This window comes from Doryrhamphus excisus, chromosome 22 (genome assembly GCF_030265055.1).
Source record: "Doryrhamphus excisus isolate RoL2022-K1 chromosome 22, RoL_Dexc_1.0, whole genome shotgun sequence".
Classification (NCBI taxonomy): Eukaryota; Metazoa; Chordata; class Actinopteri; order Syngnathiformes; family Syngnathidae; genus Doryrhamphus; species Doryrhamphus excisus.
In genome coordinates this window covers 6074639-6097804 of record NC_080487.1, presented here as the reverse complement: position 1 = coordinate 6097804, position 23166 = coordinate 6074639, and the positions used below count along the sequence as shown (strand labels likewise).

Genomic DNA, 23166 nt, shown 5'->3' with positions numbered 1-23166 from the left:
TGGCAGATTTCCGATACGTGAATTACGCTGGTATCGGATCCCGGTATGGACACTGGATTGGACCCCATCCCTAGTATGTCCCCTTGCAAGTGACTTCTGGTGCGATTCAGCTAAATCAGGAAATGTGTATGAGAAAACTGCGCTCTTTAAAAGTATATTTTCCAAGCTTTTGGTGAAATCCAAGATGGCAAGTAAATACAGCGTTTTCACCTAGCAGTCAGGGTTTGGAATATCGGAGCTTCCCAACAAAGTCCTTGCTTTTGGAGTATTTTTAATCGCTGTTATTGGTCCAAACCAGCGGTCCCCCACCCACGGTGTGAACGCAGCCGTCATCATTGCCGTTGTGGAGACACAACACGACCCCAGTGTGTTTATCGACCCCTTCACCCAACAGACTTCAAAAGAAGACCTTTTTAAATGTTGCATCCTGTATTTTTTACACTCATTTCATACATTTGTGAAGTACACATAACAACATAGTGAATATTCTATATTGAGAGATCTACTTATTGTACTGTACTTTCTAAACATGTATCTGCAATTTGTAGAGAAGTCTATACTTTTTTGATGAAATAAAAACCAAGCGAGATAAAGAAAAAAAAGATCTTTGTAATTATTATTTTTCCCTTGGCTTGACTCTGCTGGCTGATGATCAGCGGAAACTCAGTGGAGCTCATGTTTCCCCCAACGGACCTTGACCACTTTCGCTCTCTCTCTTGGCCTGACGTGACCTTCTCCAATGGTCTGGCCTGTCTTTTCCTTTATTATTAATTGTAGATTGAATTGTTATTAAAGTTAACTGTTGTAGCCAAGGATCTACTCTTCATCCACTTTCCACTGTGTTGTCGGCATGTGGGGTCCATTCTTGGGTGGCGGTCAAACTTATATTCTTATGTGGAAGGTGCTGTGAAGAGAAATTGGATCACCACAGTCAATCGCAGCTCTACCAGCACATACGGTTACTTTCATTGATATAGGTGTACCATATTTCCTCATATTGTCCAAAGCCCGTTATTTTATTTATTACTCAACCCCACAGTATCTACCTTATTAGGGGCAAGGCATTTTTTCGTAAAGCTAAATTTTTTTCTTAGTTATATATATTGTTTATTATTTTGACAGTCATTAGTATTATTTAATTGATTGTTTAATTGTCATTTATTATAAAATATTTTTTTCCTTCCCTTTTTTTATTCAGGATGTTTAGAATAGTCATTAATTCATTCATTTTCTACTGCTTTTCCTCATGAGGGTCGGGGGTGCTGGAGCCTATCCCAGCTGTCTTCGGGCGAGAGGCGGGGTACACCCTGGATTGGTGGCCAGCCAATCACAGGGCACATATAGACAAACAACCATTCACACTCACATTCATACCTATGGACAATTTGGAGTGGCCAATTAACCTAGCATGTTTTTGGAATGTGGGAGGAAACCGGAGTACCCGGAGAAAACCCATGTATGCACGGGGAGAACATGCAAACTCCACACAGAGATGCCCAAGCAGAGAATTGAACACAGGTCTTCCAAATCTTCTGACATGCTAACCACTCATCCACCGTGCGGTCCCTGGGTAGGAACATCAACCAGTAAACCGGTAAATCGTTTAACTGTCAATCTCACACTGCAGCTTAGCTTTCCCTCACTCTTGAACAAAATCCGGAAATATTCCTCCACCTGGGACAAAACCACACATTGACCACCCATTTCCGTCTGAGAACTTCCACTTTGGATTTGGAGGTGTTTGTTGAGTGTCATCCCAGAAGCGTCATACTCGGTTGCAAACCGCAGAAGTAAAACTCTGGATATCAGGACCACCACCATCCGCTAGTACCAGTATCAGAATAAACCGTAGTTGTACAGTACATGATATCCGTTGGGGGCGGCACGGCGGTCGAGTGGTTAGCGCGCAGACCTCACAGCTAGGAGACCAGAGTTCAATTCCACCCTCGGCCATCTCTGTGTGGAGTTTGCATGTTCTCCCCGTGCATGCGTGGGTTTTCTCCGGGTACTCCGGTTTCCTCCCACATTCCAAAAACATGCTAGGTTAATTGGCGACTCCAAATTGTCCATAGGTATGAATGTGAGTGTGAATGGTTGTTTGTCTATATGTGCCCTGTGATTGGCTGGCCACCAGTCCAGGGTGTACCCTGCCTCTCGCCTGAAGACAGCTGGGATAGGCTCCAGCACCCCCCGCAACCCTCGTGAGGAAAAGCGGTAGAAAATGAATGATTGAATGATATCCGTTGGATAATCACTGCTAGAGTCTGGACTATAATTCCGGAAAAGCCAGATTCTCTTTGTGTTGGAAATAAATTCCCTCTAAATTAGTTCTCACGCCCGCTTTCTTTCCCCGCCAGCAAGCCGTTGTTGTCTTCTACAGAATTCTCATCTTCTTTTTGAATGAGTGTTTTGGAAAATTTTGTTGTGTAAACCTACAGGTAGCACCTGATGGGATTTGAGGTGGTTTTCCTGCTCTTAACACTATTAGACCAGAGTCCACAATTTGAGGAAAATCCAGTTTTATTGTACTTTATACGCACCTGAGGAAGTCTGGTGCTCGGATGATCATGTGCTGGAAGTCCTCCAGCGACAGACGCCCGTCATTGTCCAGGTCGGCTTCATCCAGGACCTTCTCACATACCATTCGCACTTCGTCCTCTGTCAGTTCGTTGCGGGTAAGTTTGTTCAGTGTCTTTTCCAGGTCCGACTTGCAGATAAAGTTGTCATTGTTGAAGTCTTGTAAAAGGAAAAGCAGATTAATGTTCATTCATTCACACATTCATGTGTCAGTCAAGGGACCGGAACCAATGATTGGATTCCTCTGACCCGGAAGTGATATGAGTTACATGTTTTACCGTAAATCTTAAACGCGTAGTAGGCCTTAAGGTCCCGCGGCGCCATCTCACTCAGAACAGAGAACATATCCAGGAAGTCATCCAGCGTCATATTTCCCTTTCCATCCTCCGAGAAAACCTCAGCAATCCTCTGGCGAAATGGGTTGTCCTGGACAGAAGACAGACAGCCGTTCCAAAATGGCGTTTTTTGCAAACCACTCACTCCGGTGTGTTTACTTCCCTTCATTCGCACGTTTGTTAAAACAAACGACTTACCTGCACCGCACAAGTTGAAAGGAGTCAAGTAACAAATGCACTCTCTCAAAGAATGACGTTCATTAATTGGTCATCAATTATGGAGACGGGTTGGTGGGCTACCTTCAGCTCGGGCATGCTGCCAATCAGCTCGTACGGGAGCTTCACATCTGGCTGGTCGGTGTAGTCAAGGGGAACGAGCTGCGGTGCTAAATCGTGATAGCGGTGGAAGAGTCTAGATGGAGAAGGAGATGCTAGAACATCTTAGAGTTCAGACACTTGATGCGAATATAATGGCGACATTCTAGTTTCTCTACTTCTGTGTTGGAGCTGAATATCACATGGAAAAACATGCTAAAGAATGTGTCATAATCAGGAAAATAGCATTTGTCGCTACCTTGCTCGGCAATAAAAATAAATTCCAACTGACGTAAACATTGTCCAGTGAGGACCCGACCTCTTCTGGCGGCCGTCGTTTAGAGTTACACTCTGAATGAAACAAAGCTTTGCCAGGTGTGACTTACCTGAGAATTTCCTTTCTTGTAAAATATGTACAGTCCTGAAATCACACAAATGTTGTGTTCAATTAGCGTATTCGAGTGGGACGAATTAAAAGCCATTCTAAATTAGGCACTGACGTGTATGAAAACTAAAAATTATTATTATTATTATGTGCTACAATTATTCGTAATTAGGAGTAAAATCAGCATACATTATGTAGTCATGTTAGGAGGAAGTTCTGATATGAGTATAAAGTGGATTATGTGATAACAATGTTTTGTTAAATGGGTTTTACGTTCATATTACTGATGTAAGCGACTTCATATATATACAGTATTGTTTATGTATATATTCAAAATGTGTAGCTAATCAAATAAAAAAAGAGTAGCGAGTAGTGGATTTTATGACTAAAAATTTGTAAAATAACTATAAAAGCAATCTTCACTCGCTAAATGTACAGCAAAAAAGGCCAGTAAGGATAATTCATAATGCCGCCAACAGAGAACATACTAACTCCTTATTTCTAAAAATCACAAATACTTCAACTTACTGATATAGTTCATCTTCAAACAGCTAAAATAATGCATAAGGCTAAAAATAACCAATTACCTAAAAATGTCATCCAATACTTCTCTACAAGAGAGGAGAAATATGATCTCAGGGAAGAAGTACATTTGAAACACTTCTATGCTAGCACTACGTTAAAAAGCCATAGCATTTCAGTATGTGGAATCAAACTATGGAATGGATTGAGTAAGGACCTCAAACAATGCACAACGATGAGCCAATTCAAGAAACAATACAAGCAGTTGATGTTTGCTAAATACAAGGATGAAGAGTCTTGAACCAGTCATGATGTGCTATATATATCACTATATTGACACTTACTATGGTACACATTATGTCATTGGATGCTCATATCACCTCCTACTTTGGTATGTGACAAAAAATTTAATTTAATTTAATTTAATTTAATTTAATTTAATTTAATTTAATTTAATTTAATTTAATTTAATTTAATTTAATTTAATTTAATTTAATTTAATTTAATTTAATTTAATTTAATTTAATTTAATTTAATTTAATTTAATTTAACAAAAACCTAAACTATTTTAGGAAAGCAGGAAGTGAACAAATGTAACAGATTGTTACTGATTGTAAAAGATGGAGGGGTAGGATTTAATAAGCTTTGCTTCTTCCTACTCCTTTTGGACATGTGGAACTGTGAACTGATTATGGGATGCATTCAATTGTAATCTGATGCATGTTCAACTGAAATAAAACCATTACCATAAAATGACAAGAAAATGCTGTACTGTAATGTGGGACGAACATTTAATATAAATAACTCAAATTATAACAAAAAAAACGTATCAGCAAGTATAGGAAACTATTACTTATCACGTTCAACCTTTTGGAGATACCAATACTGAACAAGTAAATACTGTTAAAAGTTGAGCTGTCTGACCGTCTCCTGCAGGATGCACCACACGCATGTGGGTCTTCTTTTGCCGTGTGTGCCACCAACCTGGTAGGCGTCCAGCTGCTTTGCCGTGAAGACAGTCTGTTTATTTCCCATGTCTAAGCCTCAGGTCCATCGTCGCTCTAACATCCACTGGCTTTTTCAATTTTATGTGCAGTGCCTGGTGGCAGATATGAAATACCGGGACAATAGGACGGCGGGGCCAGAGGGGGAGATCGGATGACGGGCGGCTGCCGCCACGGGGCCCTTTGGTCCCCTTTTGTAATGGCGGTGTTTCATCCTTTACCCGTTGTGAGTGGCAGCTCCTTTGAGAGTTGAACAAGGACTGTCGTCCAGCATTATGCCAAACTCGATCAACCCCCCCGCCCCCCCCACTCCTGTTGGTGCCACTCCATGGCCGACGCCTCCGACGCAACTCAGGTTACACTCATCACAGACAGCCTTTTGTGGCAGCCATTTTTTCATGGAAAGGAACTTAGTTGCTAACTTGATGAGGCGTTACTTTCCTCAAGACCTTTCTTGCTTTGACTTTTTTCCTTGCCTCCGTCGCCAAGGGTGTGGGGTTTCAGTTTCACTTGCTTCTGTTTTTCATGCATGAATGTGACCCCCATGTGGACAGTCCCATGAGATTGATTGATTGACTCTACAGGCCCTTTTACTGATGGATTTGTATTGGCTAACTTGACTCGTACGCTAATTTCTGATGCTATTTCCACATACTGCCAGGTAGAAAGTTGGACTCGGGGGGTCTGGCCCCACCCAATGGGGCACCCGAGGCACCCGCCTCCGAGCATGCCCACTCTGCTGTGATTGGTCACACACGCAAAGTGCTTCCTAACTATTATAACCATATAAGGAAGTCCGCCTCTCTGTGACATCACAAAGGTCACAGCTTTACCACGCCTTTTCAAACCGAGCGTTTTGAGCCGTCCCAAACTGTTTAGGGCTCACTTCCAAATGTGCAAACCTCATTATCTGAAACTTTGGCATGGTTTAACACCAGAATACAACATTCTAACTACATTTATAGTTCACAATAGAATAGGTCCACTTTAGAAAAGAAATCGATTCGCATTGTTTTTATTGTTTTATTTATAAGATGAAATATCACTCAATTAACATGTTGTACAAATTCCAAATACTGTACAAACAAATCGGAATTATAATCATTAGCTAAAATGACTGTAGCCAAACATAATAGTACTAATAATAATAATACATTTTATTTGTACGTATAGCGCTTTTCAAAGTACTCATTCATATATTCATACAAATAAATTAAATACAAAAACAGACATTAATTCGGCTCTGCTTTAAGGATGGCCCTTTAAGGCTGGCCCTTTAAAGCTGGCCTTTTAAGGCTGGCCCTTTAAGGATGGCCCTTTAAAGATGGCCATTTAAGGCTGGCCCTTTAAGGCTGGAGCTTTAAGGCTGGCCCTTTAAGGCTGGAGCTTTAAGGCTGGCCCTTTAAGGCTGTAGCTTTAAGGCTGGCCCTTTAAAGCTGGCCCTTTAAAGATGGCCCTTTAAAGATGGCCATTTAAGGCTGTCCCTTTAAGGCTGGAGCTTTAAGGCTAGCCCTTTAAGGATGGCCCTTTAAGGCTGGCCCTTTAAGGCTGGCCCTTTAAAGATGGCCCTTTAAAGATGGCCATTTAAGGCTGTCCCTTTAAGGCTGGAGCTTTAAGGCTAGCCCTTTAAGGATGGCCCTTTAAGGCTGGAGCTTTAAGGCTGGCCCTTTAAGGCTGGCCCTTTCAGGCTGGCCCTTTCAGTTTGGCCCTTTAAGGCTGGCCCTTTAAGGTTTTTTTGAGAGTTCATTGTAATTATTTTAAATAGTATAGTATAATAATCATACTGTGGATACCCCCCCCCCCCACACACACACACACTTATGTGACAGTTTTGGTATTAAATGGTATTAAAAATGTGTATTAATTTAATAATATTTAATAAATGTATAATAATGTGTAGTTTCATTTCCAAAAATATGCCAAAAGTATTTTCCAATTATTCCCCTACTCCACTCACACATTGGCTGAGTAGTTTGACTCTTTTGTTGCATTCTCAAGGTTCAAGTAGTTTTGCTTTATTTTTGGTTTTATTTAGCTCTGTTTGGCTTGTTTATCACATTTTTGTAGATAATGTTCAAATGTGACTGAAGATATCGCGTGTACAGTTTAATGTAAAAATTAAGTGTACATATAGTTTTTGTTCTTTTTATTTGTTGTTATTTTTAATTCTTTATATACGTCTGAATTTTTAATTTATAATTTATTTATAATTTTATGACCGAAAGAGACTTTCCCTTCCTATTTATCACTGTGTTGCTGTGCTATATAATATATTTACCCTTCCCATTTATCACTGGTCTGCTATATGATGTATTTAACCAACAACCAGTCATTTAAAAAGGAACATCTTGAAAATTACCAGGGGGGCCCAAACTTTTTCCTCCCATTGTATGATGTATGGTGTCATTGAGCACAAAAAAAGCTAAACACAATGTTCACAATTTATTTCTAGCTTATACCCATTTGCAACAGAAAAATATGCACATTTACATCTTTCACAGGATTAGCACTCCCACCGCCGTCATATATTATTATATTTATGGCTATTTACATATATTACAATGCCACAGCACTTGTCAGTTCTTCAGTGGCAGCCGCAGCTCCCAGCCACCATGTCGTTATACTGCTTGAGCACCACGTTCTCGTCATCATCGAAGTAGAGCAGGTTGATGGAAAAGAGCTTGTCGGCCACGCAGCATGGCGTCTCGATGCCCTTGATGAGCTTGAGGGCGTTGATGATGGATTGCACGGTGGCGTGGTTGGTGGGTCGCATGTTCTGGCCCAGCGGGAAGGGGCAGGAGCCCTTGCAGTGGTAGGCGTTGTAGCCCCGTGGTGAAACGATCCAGCCCGACCAACCGATCTCCTCGAAGTCCACGTAGAGCGGCAGGCGCTGGCAGGGCATGGAGACACCTTCGTCTTCTAGGTGGTCCACAGAGCGGGCGAGGCGGGAGGAGCGAGCGGACATGGAGGCTTGAGGCAAGCTGGAAGTTACGTCGATACCGTCTGGATCTGTGTGTGAAAGAAGAAAGGTATTGAGCTGTCTGACTTTTGTAGGGTTACATCGTCGAGGAGCAGAAGAGCCTCCACACTCCCAGGAAGTGGTCCATCCTCACCTGCGTTCTCCAGTGCAGCAGAGCGACGTCCATCGTCGGTGAACAGCACCAGCATAGGCTGCTTACTCTGGTGGTGGTTGCGTCCTGAAGCGAAGCGTATCAGCTTCAGGTCCATCTGGCTCCCGCCCAGAGTCCGCACCACCACGTGGAGCCCCAGGTTGCTTCCCTCGTCCGTCATCCAAGAACGGACCTTCATAGGACATGAACATCAGACAGGTAAGATGTTTTTAGTGTTTTTTTTGGAAAAAACGATCAGGCAGACGAGGTGTAGATGCTCACAGCTTGAGTGATAGTGAAGACCTCCCAACCAGTAGAGTGAACCGGGATGAGTCGAGAAGACATCAGCTTCCTCTCATGTGTTTTATTGCCTTTGCTGGTATCCAGAAGCTGGTACACGCTAACCTGTGTATTAAAAAGACGTTAGACGTGTCATGGAAAGGTCGAACACGGGTTTAAAATGTAACGTGCTTCACGTTACCTGGCAGAAGTGGTGCCTGTTGAACATCAGCGTGGCCTGAGGGCGCAGCTTGAAAAGATGGAGCTCTGCTGTCAGGATCTTCTCCGTTCTTGCCACGGTGGACAGATTGAAGCGGAACTCCACCTGCTCGGTGCGCACTGCAGTGGGAAATATTGTTAAGGACCAAGAGCAGTTGACGTTCTACAGCTAGAGGCAATTTTATTTGGGATGTCCGATAATTATCGGCCCGATATCGTTCTACAAATGCGGTATAGGTTGATATCGGTATCGTATTTTTTTGCCAATCATGAAACCCAATATTTAAAAATGCTGTATACAACACATATGTGTTGATTCCACCACAGGAGATATGTCATGTTACACATATCGATATTTGGAAATGAGAGTCGGCATATTGTAAAAATATCATTTCACAAGAAAAAAACAACACAGCAAAATTGAAAATATATAATAATATAATATAATAAAAATGAATTTATTAATAAATAATAATATAATGAATAAAATATAATTTTACAACAATAATGTGATTTTTAAAAATAACAATTTTAGTAGCATAAAGTTTAAATGTTAGACAAAAAATTTTTGTAAGTCATATCATGATAAACAAACCAGAAATTAATAAAAAAATATATAATTTTATGACAATAATGTGATTTTAAAAATAACAATTTTAGTAGCATAAAGTTTAAATGTTAGACAAAAAATTTTTTGTAAGTCATATAATGATAAACAAACCAGAATTTAATAAAAAATATATATTTTTTACGACAATAATGTGATTTTAAAAATAATTTTAGTAGCATAATGTTTAAATGTTAGACAAAATATTTTTGTAAGTCATATAATGATAAACAAACCAGAAATTAATAAAGTTATAAATAAATATATAAGAAAGTTGAAAATGTGAAAAAAACATCAGAAACAGCTGCTATTTTATAAAAAAATAATTTCCAAATATTCACAGAAGAGAGTTGTAATTTTACAAAAATAATTAATATTAACCTTCCTCTTGTGTTAGCTTTCTAGTATCATCTCTTATGTTAACGGGTTGGTTTTGACCCATGTATTAAATCCGCTATAAAATACACTAAAAACAATAAGTTACCATCAAATTTGCTTCTCATGTCTTGGTTACCTTCTTAGGCTTCCTCATCCATGAAAATGTTGGTTTTAATACTTTTGGTGTGGGCATGTAGGCCTTTTTTTGTCACTATACCTCTCGATTTCAATTTCCAAAAATGGTCAAATGAACCTCAAAAGAATCATATTAATAAATTGAAGGTTCTTATGTTACCTGGTTATTACTGAGGGCTATAGAACATATCTCTTAAATTAATTAGTTTTATTTATTTTCTAATTTTAGGATTAATCACTAAAGAAACATCTATGGTGTTGGGGTCAATTTTGACCCATATATATTAATGTCAAGAAAAGGGAGAAAAAGTTATTGTTTTCAGCAACAGAACTTTTAGTATAAAGTGAAATCAAAAAGCAGAACAAGCATTTTTTTCCTTGGAAAAGGACAAGATGTTCATCCACTGTCATCGTTGCCCTGGTTTGAACATCAGCACATTTCTACCAAACATCCCTGATGGGACCAAGCTTGTCAGATCTCCCTCTGGTCACCAAAAATTTGGTCCAGATCTTGGTTCCCTGTACATTCTTGCCATTCTTTCCATGATCCAAATTGTAAATATGAAATCAGCCATCAGTCAAATGAGTGAATTCACCTCACATGTCTGGACTTTTTTTTGTTTTTCTGCTGGTATAGTGGAAAAGCGGTCAAAATGAGAATCCCCTGAAGCTTACATGATGAGAAGAGGAGCTGGTTGTCATTGTGTTGGCTAATTGTACACTTATGATTTCAGTTGTGGCTCAAAATATTGCTTTATAGTCATATTATTATAACCAAACAGTACAGTGGTCATAATTTCAACCAGACCATTTTAAAATTTAGTAAAAAAAAATATTTTTTGTTTTATTTCGTTGAAATAGAATTTCCTGACTAAGTCAAAAAACAAATGTTATGTGATTTTTTAATGTATTAAAATGTAAAACGGGTCGGTGTCGACTCTAACACAAGAGGAAGGTTAAAAAAAATAGTATTTTTTGTAATAAAGTAGTATTAGTAGTTGTTGGTACATGTAGCATACAGTACACTACAAAAGTTTTGAGACACTTGGTCATGCTACAGAATGAGCAAGTGTCCCCAAACTTTTGACGACTTACGTTTGTCAAAGAAGCTCCTCACGGTGTTGCCTTCCAGCAGGTAGGGGTCCTTGGTCACGCCGTCCACGTCCGCCACCGTGTTGTACAAATCCAGCATGTACTGTGGGGGCTGCTTACTCCTGTGGATGGCGGGTGGGTCCTCCATGCCGAACACCTCCAGGAGCCTCTTAATGGCGGCGGAGCGGACCTCCCGGGACTCGTTATCCGCGGCGTATGGGTCTTCCAGGTAATTGAAAGCGGGGGGTCTACCCAGGGCCGTGAAGGCTAAGGCGGCCATTGCGATCACGAAAGTTAGCATCTTTTAAAGTCCGACACAGGCGGCGTCTTTGTTGCGAGTGCATGGGGGTCCCCTTGAACTGCCACTTATTTATATCTAATATGACCCCCCCTCCCCAACCCACGGCCCCCGGCCCGCTCAATCTCATGGTAAACAGCAGTAAAGATGCTATTTGGTCGCAAATGTAAATCAGCCATTATCGAATGTAAAGGGAGACTAATGGCGGTGTTGACAAAAGTGTGAAGTCCATTGGGGATTAATCCCAGCCTTTTGTCTGCACATCTGGAAACAAACGCATACATCAACAGAAAACAACACCCACGCAATCCACTGTGGGATTTATACACGCACGCCGGTGGTTAAACATTAGCAACTTTTTCAATAAAACGGGAATCCACTTTTTTTTTAGGGGTAAGGGGGGGGGGTCATCTGCTCCAAAATGGATCCATTAATTTGTAATAATGGCGCAGTTGTCTGAGGTGCGAAAACGATTGGTGGCACAAAGGGAGGAGGTGTGCGTGGATACACATCCTCGCATTAGCATCTCCTGCCTCGCCTTCTCACTCTCCGCCATCATGCAAAAGCGCACCGCTTTAATTGTGACAGTTTCACTTCTCTGCGTCCACATCCGGTTTCAATTAATTCGTCATCCCAAACCCCCCCCCGCTCCCCCCGAATTGCACAGGACACCTGGCAAAGACCACCAAGTCATGAAAAAAATGCTGGTTGAGCAACTTCTTCTTATTTGTGTCACACAGAGGTGCTTGTTTCACACGTCCCTATCAAAATAAGAGCCCCTTGAAGCGTGTGTGTTTGTGTTGTTTCCTTTTTCCACCTGTAAAGCTTGTTGTAAGGCAGAGGTCTCCAACACTTCAAAGAAATCATTTTTAAATAACTACATCGGATGTTATGTAAAACGATATCAGTTTCCGAGATGTGGGCCATCATTTATTCCGGAAAACATGGTCATGGTCGAGGCCGCACGGTGACCCGAGTGGTTAGCATGTTGGCCACACAGTCAGGAGAGGGGGATGCCCTGGGTTGAAATGATAATAAAATATGCTGCGCTAGCATTGTATAAATGATAATAAAATATGCCGTGCTAGCATTGTATAAGTGATAATAAAATATGCCATGCTAGCATTGTATAAATGATAATAAAATTTGCTGCGCTAGCATTGTATAAATGATAATAAAATATGTTGTGCTAGCATTGTATAAATGATAATAAAATATGTCGCGCTAGCATTGTATAAATGATGAAAAAATATGCTGCGCTAGCATTGTATAAATAATAAAATATGCTGAGCTAGCATTGTATAGATGATAATAAAATATGTCGTGCTAGCATTGTATAAATGATAATAAAATATGCTGTGCTAGTATTGTATAAATGATAATAAAATATGCCGCGCTAACATTGTATAAATAATAAAATATGTTGTGCTAGCATTGTATAAATGATAATAAAATATGCCACGCTAGCATTGTATAAATGATGATAAAATATGCCATGCCAGCATTGTATAAATGATAATAAAATATGCCGTGCTAGCATTGTATAGGTGATAATAAAATATGCCGTGCTAGCATTGTATAGGTGATAATAAAATATGCCATGCTAGCATTGTATAAATGATAATAAAATATGCCGTGCTAGCATTGTATAGGTGATAATAAAATATGCCATGCTAGCATTGTATAGGTGATAATAAAATATGCCATGCTAGCATTGTATAAATGATAATAAAATATGCCATACTAGCATTGTATAAATGATAATAAAATATGCCGTGCTAGCATTGTATAAACGATAATAAAATATGCCATGCTAGCATTGTGTAAATGATAATAAAATATGCCGTGTTAGCATTGTATAAATGATCATAAAATATGCCATGCTAGCATTGTATAAATAATAAAATATGCCAAAATATACCATGCTATCATTGTATAAATGATAATAAAATATATTTATATATATATTTATAGGACTAAAGCTGTCCTATCTAGTCCATCTGGTGTGTGTCCCTGAGTCCGCTAGAATGACAGGCCAACGTCTTCTAAGACAGCCTGAAAGGTCCATTAGTGATGGACGTAACGACTCATCTCTATGCTTCCCTGTTGAACTTTAATACGATATTACGACATTCCGTATATCCATGAGGATGGATGGATGGCTTCCTGGATGGACAAACCTGGAATAGTGTCAAATCCTGTCTATTCCTGTTACTTGCTGTAAACATCTTCCTATTTGTATGGTACGACTGGAACGGAACACCTTGACCACTGGCATTGAACCTACAGTCACTCTTATTTCTACAATATAGTTGCCATTTTTTTTTGCACAAACAGGGTTTTGGTATTACATTTATTTACAAAAATTATGACTTTTACATATATTACATATAATACAATAATACTTTGCAATGGGCGCATGCAACCGTGTCATGCGTGGTTCCAGTCAGGAGGGGGCGTTGCGTGTGTGCGTTGTGTCATTAGTTTTGGCAATGGCAGGAAGTGATGGAGAGGACCGTGCGAATTTGACCGTGTTGGCTTAGAAAACTGTGGCTCTCGTACCCCTGGGGAACGCACGAGTTGGATTGTTTTTCGGCCCACAGGTGACACATTTCGGGATCTGACAGGCTCCTGAAGGGGACACGGAAAATTAGCTTTTAGTGTGGAATAAATGACGTTACACAGTGAACATGAAGTATCCATAGTAAAAAGTGTGGGAAAATAAATATGTCGGGGATCATGTCAAACATAATCCACTTTCTATGCCACTTATCTTCACTCAGGCTGTAGTGAGAAGAAGAAATGAGAGAGCGAGGAGAATGAGAAGAAGCAGAAGTCGGAATAGGAGTACAGAGTACATTGAAACCACCATGGAAAGTGGAAAAGGACCTAAACAGAAATTTACAGCAAGAAACCCGAATTTTAGCCAAATGAGACGCAAAGTGGACCTTCCAAGACCCTGGAATGGCAACTCTGCACCGGACCAGGTCTGGATGACCTTAGGGGTGACCTACTTACTGCTAAAAATAAATAGAATTAATTATTATTATTTACTATATATATATATATAATAATTATTATTATTTACTATATACACATATATATATAAAAATAAAATAATACACATTAATTATTATTATTTACTATATATATGTAGTATTATTTACTATATACATATCTATAGTAAATAATAACTATATATATATAATTATTATTATTTACTATATACATATCTATAGTAAATAATACTACATATATAGTAAATAATAATAATTAATGTGTATTATTTTATTTTTTCTTTTAACTGAAATGCCTTTTTTTCTGTGACTTTATTCTCCTTCAGAACCTTTTTCATCGTTATTCTATTATTAATTATTATTATTTACTATATATATGATTATTATTATTTACTATATACATATATATAGTAAATAATAATAATATATATAGTAAATTAATTTAAAAATGAATATAAATATAATTAATTAATTAATATAAAATTAATTAATTATTATTATTTACTATATACATATATAGTAAATAATAATAATTATTATATGTATATATATATAGTAAATAATAATAATTAACAGAATTAAAACTATACTATACTGGTATATGATATTATTTATTCATAAATCTAATAATAAAAACATTTCTAAAAAAAAGAGTTACTAAAGTCACAAAAGTAATTTCAGTTATTGCAACAACTAAACATTCAGTATTTATTATAAATTACCAACATTTTGGTGTACTGGGAAGGAAATACTAATACGCATATAATGAAATGAAAAATATATGATACTTCTATTTTTTTTAATGAATATAAGAAAAAAAAACGTTGCTAAAGTAAAACAAGTCATTTCAATTATTGGAATAACAAAATAAAAGAAACATTCAATATTTATAATAAATTAAAAAACACATTTTCTCAGGTCATGGTAAGGAAATACCAATACATATATATCATGGAATAAACATAGATATACTGGTATATACAATATACAGGATTTCATGTTTTTTTAATAACTATAATTATGAGTAAAGTTTAAAAAAAATGTTTGGTCAGTTTTATCCGATAATGGAAAGGAAATGCTAATAAAAATATGTTATAGTCGTTTGCTAGTTCAGCTTTTTAAGAATGAATGTCCTGACAAAGTTATGAAAGTAATCAGTGATAATCATAATGATTGTCAAACACCAGATGCATACACATCAATGTAACTAGTATGGAAGACAATTAATTAATACTTTTATTTCAATGAGTGGATGGAGTTGTTGGGGGGCCTTTAAAGGGACATTTGGTGCCCGAGGGGGGGGGGGCCCTAAAAGTGGCTGTGTGAGAGGGTGACAGAACTTGCAGGCAATTGTTAGGTGTGTGTGTGTGTGTGTGTGTGTGGCAGCTGTGCTCATACGTACCTGAGAAGGCATCGGTTTCCTGTGGTGCAGCCTCCCAAACATCTGCCCACATCCACTTCCTGCGGGGACATTAGCAACACAAGAAGAGACGGGCTGTTAGCTCACAAATATTGACACAGTTGCTTGTTTAGCATGGCCGCCGCTTTGATTTGACACCTGCGTGCAGGAGAGGGGGCCATTTGTGTTTGGGGTCTACTCACACCTTCAGTGCTGAGCCACGGCCCCCCCTCGCTTTCCCCCGCACACAAACCCCAAGAAGACCGAAGGCCACGCGGTAAAAACATAGTCATCAAATAAAGGCTATTTTTAGAGGCTGCTTATATTTCATGAAAAGCTTCTAAAATTGACTTCTAAAGAGCGCAATTGTCTCACAAAGCTAAATCGAGCAGAGCAAAGCGACAGCACGTCCAAGATGTTTTGTCTTCTTGTTGTTAATTTGAATAATGGTTTAACAAAAAGCTTGTAAAATATACTTTAAAAGAGCTCTGTTAAAGAGCACTCAAACAAACACGCAAAGGAAGCAAGCAGAGCAGAGAGGCGGGACAACTCCGGTCCCGGTATTGATCCCATTTGAGCCTAAAGGAACCAAAGCGAACCAGAGTTGACTCTCTTGGTTGGGTTCAGATTCAGAAACCGGATCAGAATGGGTTTGAACGGATGTTTGTGAAGCATCCATCGGCCGCTAGACACGAATAACGGCCTAAAAGAAACGAATAAACATCAGAGGAAGTCAACCTGCTGATGAAGGACCGTCTGCCACTCAGCAGGTAGCCTGCATGAGATACTTCATTAGCGTCTGCGACGTTTCCTCTTTGACTTGACGACCCCACATGGAAGAATTACAAATGGGCCGCTTTGCATACGGCGACTAAGGGATACGTCACAAACTTTGGGAATGAATGGAATACCTTCAGTTTTTCCTCCTTGACTCCTTGGCCGTGATGTACGATCTCGTAGTAGTACTCCACGTAAGGAACCCTGTAGCAGCTCTCCTTCAGCTCGCAGGCTGCCACCGTCTGGATGACGTCCACTTTGTTGGGGGTTTCCACCAGGGCCGGGTCCAACTTGGTGGGCACGCAGGAGAAGCCATCTGGGACAACACAGGGAATCATAATCATAAGAATAATCGTAACAACAGCAATGGTTACAAGCATCAAATAATTGTTGTGTTATGTTATTTCTATTGACGTTCTATTCATTGTATTCAAATATCAAATAAAAAAATACTAAGTAAATACATTTAAATACATAGAAATACAAACATTTTGATTGATTTGTCATTTTATCATTCATTAAATTACAGTATATATATATTGTACTAAATAGACTACATATCAATAATACTTATTAAAACTAATAATTATTTTATATGATAATATATAATAATAAAAATACATTAAACTTTTTACATTTTGATTAAATTATATAAAAATATATACAATACATATAAATAATACATTTTTATTATGTAATATATAATTATTAATATTATGTATAATGTAATATATTAATATAAATCTAAATGAAAAATAATACATACAATAAATCATTAAATAAAATTATTATCATTATATAAAATTATTTAAAAATTAAATTATACATCTTATGATAGCAACAACAATATAATATAATATAATATCAATTATATAAAATTATATATTTAATATTTATACTTAATATATAATTATAAATATTATATAAAATATAATATATAATATAATATGCAACAATAATATGAATACATGGAATAATGATTTTAAATGGAGCTTGTCTGATAAAAAGCCATTTTTACTGATGTTTCATGAATCATCCATACATGGTCTCCATACTGTATACCGGTAAAGGTGTTACAGCTAACTTACACATATATACGTACATACGTACTTACATATAAGTAGACTTTAGCACGACTGGGGTTCTGGATAAATGTTAGCATGACTTGATGTTAGCATGTATGATGTGACAGTGTGTTAATATAAGGGCGTTTCAGGAGTGTTTAGTGATTCATCACATGAGTCAATCAGTCCAGTGTCAAGTGAGTCATTGATCAAGTAGTCAAGTCATCTATAGGAACCATGTGGTATTAACTCTTTAAGTGAGTCAAAGGTCATGTAAGAATAGTGTAAGGTGACTGATCTGGGACCAGTCAGCGTCAGCAGTCGGGAAGCTGGCGAAGAACTCGGAAGAACCTTGACCCTCGGAGTTCCGAAAACTCCAATCGTTTTTATAGGCCACTTATCCTCACAGGTATGCTGGAGCCTATCCTAACTGACTTGTGTTTTTTCCCTCCCATAAGCAGAGATTGAAGAACACATCTTTCATGGTCCCCAGGGGGGCCACCTCATGCCAAAAAAGAAATACCCCACCCACACACCTGGAGCACCCTTGGCACGCGAGCACCCTCCCACGTCAATGACACTCTCGTAGGGCGTCTCGGCGTAGAAGGTTCTGAGGGAGGGGACCCTCATGCACCGGGTCAGCTTGACCTCGCAGTGGCACTCCTGGATGACCTCTACCTCGCGGGGGCCTTCGAACAGGAGTACCTGGTCCACGCGCATCCCCGTCGGCTCGCAGACATGGTTGACCCCACACGACGGAAGCGGGTTCCGGGGTTGTGGGGCGTCCGGGGCGGCTGGTCCACGCGTCCGAACCTTGGTTGTGAGACACAACAAAAGTCATTCGATGCCTGGTTGTTTCACGTTAGCTTCCTGAGAAGGTGGCGCCCCCTTAGCGCCCCCTTAGCGCCCCCTTGTGGTGATGGAAGTGCAGCATACTTTTTTGCTCCTGAGGAATTCCAGCATGGTTGAATGTTGAGTGTAATCCCGCGCTGCTTGTACTTGGTGGGGAGGGCGGGGCGGACCCCCGCAGTGATGCCGACACATGCCCACGTCCACGCTGACAGGACTCCCCGATATGTCTGAAAGGAGCAGAAACGATGAAATACTTCCCATGTTTCTTCATGTGGGAATGTCGTTGCCAGGCGTTACCTTGTCCGACGTAAACAAAGTGACTCTGTCTTTTGCAGCAGAGTCTTTGGCTGAACAGGTTTCTGTGCTCCACGTGCTTGGTTAGCACCGCTGCCACTGGAAAACAACACAAACGTCATTAGCATTAGCATTAGCATCTGGAAGCATCTTCTGGGCGTGTTCTTCTGGTTATTTCTGAGGTCAAAGGTGACTCCTGTTGGATCTGAGGTGACCGGTTTCTGTTCCTGAAGGTGCTTTAACCAGCTTTCTCTCCAAGCGTTAATGGTCCAAACTGGGGATACTGGGTGGCCAAAGACCTTCATTGATTGGTTGACTGAGTGATAAGATACTTTTGGGGTGTCCAAAGGGTCTTTGCGGTCCTCTCGGCATATTTCAAACACTGATATGAATAAATAAAATATGCTAAAATGCAATACTAGGATTGATACAGAACATTAATATAAAGGGACCAAGTTGCAATGAACTGAAAGGTTAATAACTGTTATTCATTATTATTATTAAGCTATATTATGTCATTAACTCATTCATTCCTTTTCTACAGCTTTTTCCTCACGAGGGTCGCGGAGGGGGTGCTGGAGCCTATCCCACCTGTCTTTTGGGCGAGAGGCGGGGTAGGGTACACCCTGGACTGGTGGCCAGCCAATCACAGGGCACATATAGACAAACAACCATTCACACTCACATTCATACCTATGGACAATTTGGAGTCGCTAATTAATCTAGCATGTTTTTGGAATGGGGGAGGAAACCGGAGTACCCGGAGAAAACCCACGCATGTACAGTTGGCATGGCTAAGGGTGGAGTCATTAACTCCATTATACTTATTTATTATTATGTTTGATCACAGACCAAAGTTGTTTGCATCGACGTTGTGACGGATTATGATGACTTTTTTAAATGGTCATTTATACAGTGGTCCATTGGCCCCTGGCATACGAGTGTCCTACCTAATGAGTGTTTTTTTTTTTACATGCTGATTTGTTGCTTTGGACTGCTAGCTTAACTCTGGGTTACGAACTATTTACTGTCATTGTGAAGATAGATGGCTGAAGACGACAATGAATGTAAATAGCATTAGCACCCGGAAAGACGTTCCATCAGTAACGCAAATGTAAATTAGAATTATTATTCTAATATTTATTTTAATGTATTATTCATTTATTATTATTATTAATTTATTATTTAATTTTAATTAATTATTATTATTATTATTATTATTATTATTATTTGTTATGTGTTGTGTAAAACTATGAATAGGACTTTTTCAGAGCGGTTGTGTACCACAGATAATCATTAGCACTCCATAGGGTCATATTTAATATTTAAGTGGTTAGCCAACATTGGGTTTGTTTTAGCATGTTTATATTCCAATTTTAATTTTAATTTTAATTTTAATTTTAATTTTAATTTTAATTTTAATTTTAATTTTAATTTTAATTTTAATTTTAATTTTAATTTTAATTTTAATTTTAATTTTAATTTTAATTTTAATTTTAATTTTAATTTTAATTTTAATTTTAATTTTAATTTTAATTTTAATTTTAATTTTAATTTTAATTAATATTATTCTTATTTGTTATGTGTTGTGTAAAACTATGACAGGACTTTTTCAGAGCGGTTGTGTACCACAGATAATCATTAGCACTCCATAGGGTCATATATAATATAATATATAATAATAAATATAAATAAAACAAAAGCAAACTGTATAGAAACAAACTATCAACACCCTTCAATGTTTGTGTATGCAACCCGGATAGAAAGACTTCCGGGGAATTTGACCAGAATTCAAGACATTCTGTCACAGTACTGTCCAAATCCTGAAGCGGTCAATATTTACAGTGCAAACGTGATTGGAGGGTTTCATGCACGAGGCTACACGAGCTAATGAGGGCGTCTAAAAGCAAACAGAGTACTTACATGTCAGGTGGAGAGCACACAGCAGCACCAGGCAGTATCCAAGCACATCCATGGCTTCAAGTATCCAAGCTGCTTCTTGGCCTCTGGTATTTATACGCGACTGGAAAAAACCTCCCTCAGACTGGGAAGCAGAGCGAGCGTGCTAATCAAATTTCCATGCTTTAATTGGGAACAGCAGCCACTTCAAAGCCAAAGCAGCGTCTTTGCAGCATCGGCAGGCTGGAAGGGAGTGAGTGTGTCCAGCAGGGCCCCACCGCCTCCACCTAATCAAGTGCTTTAAGTAGCCCCGCCGCCATTAAAAGCGTCACTCATTCAAAGGCATTAATCATCTTTTATCCCCAGGGGGTGGGGAATTAGCACCTCGGACTTGAAACAAAACCAGCGCCCGAGCACATAAACAGGATCAGCGTGGGGGCGACCCAGCCTCACCTTCCCGGACCCCCCAGCACCTTTTGTGTTTATTCAGCATGGCGCCAAATGGCTCATGATACCCCCCCCCCCCTCTCTTGTTTTTTAATTTTTAAAGCCTTCTAGCAGGAGCAAGAAGGTGTGCAGTACTTGGTTGCTATTCACTCAGGCTTTATTAGTCGTGGCAGCGTTTTTATTGGAAAGGATACCGTGTCCTGGGTTTCAGTTTGTAAGAATGTCAGTCATCGTTTGTCATAAGAAAACGCTAATAATTCAGAATTTATTCAAGGCGCGGTGTCAACATCAACGACCAGAATGGCTTCATTGACCCTTGTCGCTAGGTAGAATATCTTTGTTTTTTTCGGTGCTAGCGTAAAACGGGGTAATAAGGGACAATTTTCAGGGTAATAAGGGACAATTTTCAGGATTTTTAAAAAATTTAATTCTGCCTTTTCATGTTAAACAGGAAGCTGCTTTGTCTTGTTTTTTTTTTTCAAAGAAGCATATATTCTTGAACAAATCGTTCAAAAAACATTTTCTCGAAAATTGTCCCTTAAAACCCCGTTTTACGGTACCTCATTTTTCTCTTATTTATACATTTAAAATGATATACCGTATTTTCCGGACTATAAGTCACACTTTTTTTCACTTTTTTTTCACTTCATTGACCTTTGTCGCTAGGTAGAATATCTTTGTTTTTTTGGTGTTAGCATAAAACGGGGTAATAAGGGACAATTTTCAGGGTAATAAGGGACAATTTTCGGGAAAAATGTTTTTTTGAAAGATTAGTTCAAGAATATATGCTTCTTTCAAAACAACAACACAAAGCAGCTTCCTGTTTAACATGAAAAGGCAGAATTCAATTTTAAAAATTTTCCTGAAAATTGTCCCTTATTACCCCGTTTTACGGTACCTAATTTTTATCTTATTTATACATTTAAAATGATATACCGTATTTTCTGGACTATAAGTCACACTTTTTTTCATAGGTTGGCTGTTCCTGCGACTTGTACTCCAGTGCGACTTATGTATTTTTGGCATTGTGCGACTTATACACTGGTGCAACTTATGTATGTTTTTTTCTACTTAATTATGGATTTTTGGCATTGTGCAACTTATACACCGGTGCGACTTATGTATGTTTTTTTCTACCCAATGATGCATTTTTGGCCTTGTGCGACTTATACTCTGGAGCGACTTATAGTCCAGAAAATACGGTAAATAAACCCACAAAAAATGCAACTTATACTCCAGTGCGACTTATGTATGTTTTTTTCTACCTAATTATGCATTTTTTGGCATTGTGCGACTTATACACTGGTGCGACTTATAGTCCAGAAAATACGGTAAATAAACCCGCAAAAAATGCGACTTATACTCCAGTGCGACTTATGTATGTTTTTTTTCTACCTAATTATGCATTTTTTGGCATTGTGCGACTTATACACTGGTGCGACTTATGTATGTTTTTTTCTACCTAATGATGTATTTTTGGCAAGACAGTGTGCCTGGTGTTAGTCCTTTCTTTGATGTGCTGATATCATCCCCTCATTTTAAGAGGTGGGGGGGTGGGGGGGGGATCAACGGATCATCGTCACCGACTCAGACACCTTGATCAAGGCCACGGGGTTTCACTTGCAGATTCTTTTCACGCGGCGTACACAAAACACCCCAAGAAAACATGCTGGGGATTACGTCGTAAGACCCCCCCCCCCCCCCCCGACACGCCCCGCCCGGGATAAAACCCGGCTGTCTCAGTGATGACTTGATTGGATTATGCGGCTTGTCAGATGATCTGTGTGGGTTTCACTTCTGTTCGATAAGGACTACTGTATATGTGACGATGTACTTGCAGTATTATAGTATTATAGTATTATAGTATTATAGTTATAGAAATGAATGAATGCAATCAATATTTAGAGCTGGACTACAAACTTTATTTGTAATATCAATATGATTTGATATATTCCTTCCCGATACCAATATTCCTTCCTATATATATTCCTGTTTGTGCAAAATAAGACACATACAGTACTGCAATATGCAGTACAAGTTATAGAAGACATATTTAGCACATGTAGACCAGAGATTGGAATATTCCTTTCCATGTATACTATTGTTTTCGGGAAGGTCATTTGAAAAGATTCCATTCGGAAAGAGGAAAAACTCCTAATGT

The 23166-nt window shown here is 38.8% G+C and overlaps 3 protein-coding genes across 4 annotated transcripts; all 3 read right to left on the bottom strand.

The window, feature by feature from the left end:
- Positions 1–882: 882 nt before the first annotated feature.
- On the bottom strand, positions 883–5169 carry cib3 (calcium and integrin binding family member 3). 2 transcript variants are annotated; one of them, XM_058061975.1, is made up of 6 exons: positions 5119–5169; positions 3614–3648; positions 3213–3324; positions 2856–3003; positions 2541–2736; positions 883–904 (listed from the first exon to the last, which is right to left on the bottom strand). In XM_058061975.1, exons 1-6 carry the CDS (start codon positions 5167–5169, stop codon positions 883–885), a joined length of 564 nt encoding a protein of 187 aa, XP_057917958.1. The 2 variants fall into 2 exon arrangements, with proteins under 2 accessions (XP_057917958.1, XP_057917959.1); XM_058061976.1 differs by lacking the exons at positions 3213–3324; positions 3614–3648.
- Positions 5170–7567: 2398 nt separating this feature from the next.
- On the bottom strand, positions 7568–11324 carry admp (anti-dorsalizing morphogenic protein). Its single transcript, XM_058061917.1, has 5 exons — positions 10962–11324; positions 8730–8866; positions 8531–8653; positions 8252–8441; positions 7568–8147 (listed from the first exon to the last, which is right to left on the bottom strand). The coding sequence occupies exons 1-5, from the start codon at positions 11257–11259 to the stop codon at positions 7723–7725; spliced, it is 1173 nt and encodes a 390-aa protein (XP_057917900.1). The 5' UTR covers positions 11260–11324; the 3' UTR covers positions 7568–7722.
- Positions 11325–13630: 2306 nt separating this feature from the next.
- pnhd (pinhead) lies at positions 13631–20634 on the bottom strand. The gene is made up of 7 exons (XM_058061918.1): positions 20583–20634; positions 18663–18758; positions 18450–18592; positions 18050–18326; positions 16584–16765; positions 15676–15734; positions 13631–13887 (listed from the first exon to the last, which is right to left on the bottom strand). The coding sequence occupies exons 1-7, from the start codon at positions 20632–20634 to the stop codon at positions 13737–13739; spliced, it is 960 nt and encodes a 319-aa protein (XP_057917901.1). The 3' UTR covers positions 13631–13736.
- Positions 20635–23166: the final 2532 nt, after the last annotated feature.

Bases quoted from the DNA above. Each gene is read 5' to 3' on its own strand.
- cib3 (XM_058061975.1), bottom strand. From the start codon at position 5,169: ATGGGAAATAAACAGACTGTCTTCACGGCAAAGCAGCTGGACGCCTAC. The intron at 3,004-3,212 runs GTAGCCCACCAA...TCTTCTGTCCAG, and splicing joins GCAGCATGCCCGAGCTGAAG to GACAACCCATTTCGCCAGAG. The intron at 2,737-2,855 runs GTAAAACATGTA...TCCTTTTACAAG, and splicing joins CTACGCGTTTAAGATTTACG to ACTTCAACAATGACAACTTT.
- admp (XM_058061917.1), bottom strand. From the start codon at position 11,259: ATGCTAACTTTCGTGATCGCAATGGCCGCCTTAGCCTTCACGGCCCTG. The intron at 8,867-10,961 runs GTAAGTCGTCAA...TTCCCACTGCAG, and splicing joins GAGGAGCTTCTTTGACAAAC to TGCGCACCGAGCAGGTGGAG. The intron at 8,148-8,251 runs GTGAGGATGGAC...TTTCACACACAG, and splicing joins TGCTGCACTGGAGAACGCAG to ATCCAGACGGTATCGACGTA.
- pnhd (XM_058061918.1), bottom strand. From the start codon at position 20,634: ATGGATGTGCTTGGATACTGCCTGGTGCTGCTGTGTGCTCTCCACCTG. The intron at 18,759-20,582 runs GTAAGTACTCTG...GTTGTTTTCCAG, and splicing joins GTGTGCTCTCCACCTGACAT to TGGCAGCGGTGCTAACCAAG. The intron at 16,766-18,049 runs GTGTGTGGGTGG...GTGTTGTCCCAG, and splicing joins GCGTGCCAAGGGTGCTCCAG to ATGGCTTCTCCTGCGTGCCC.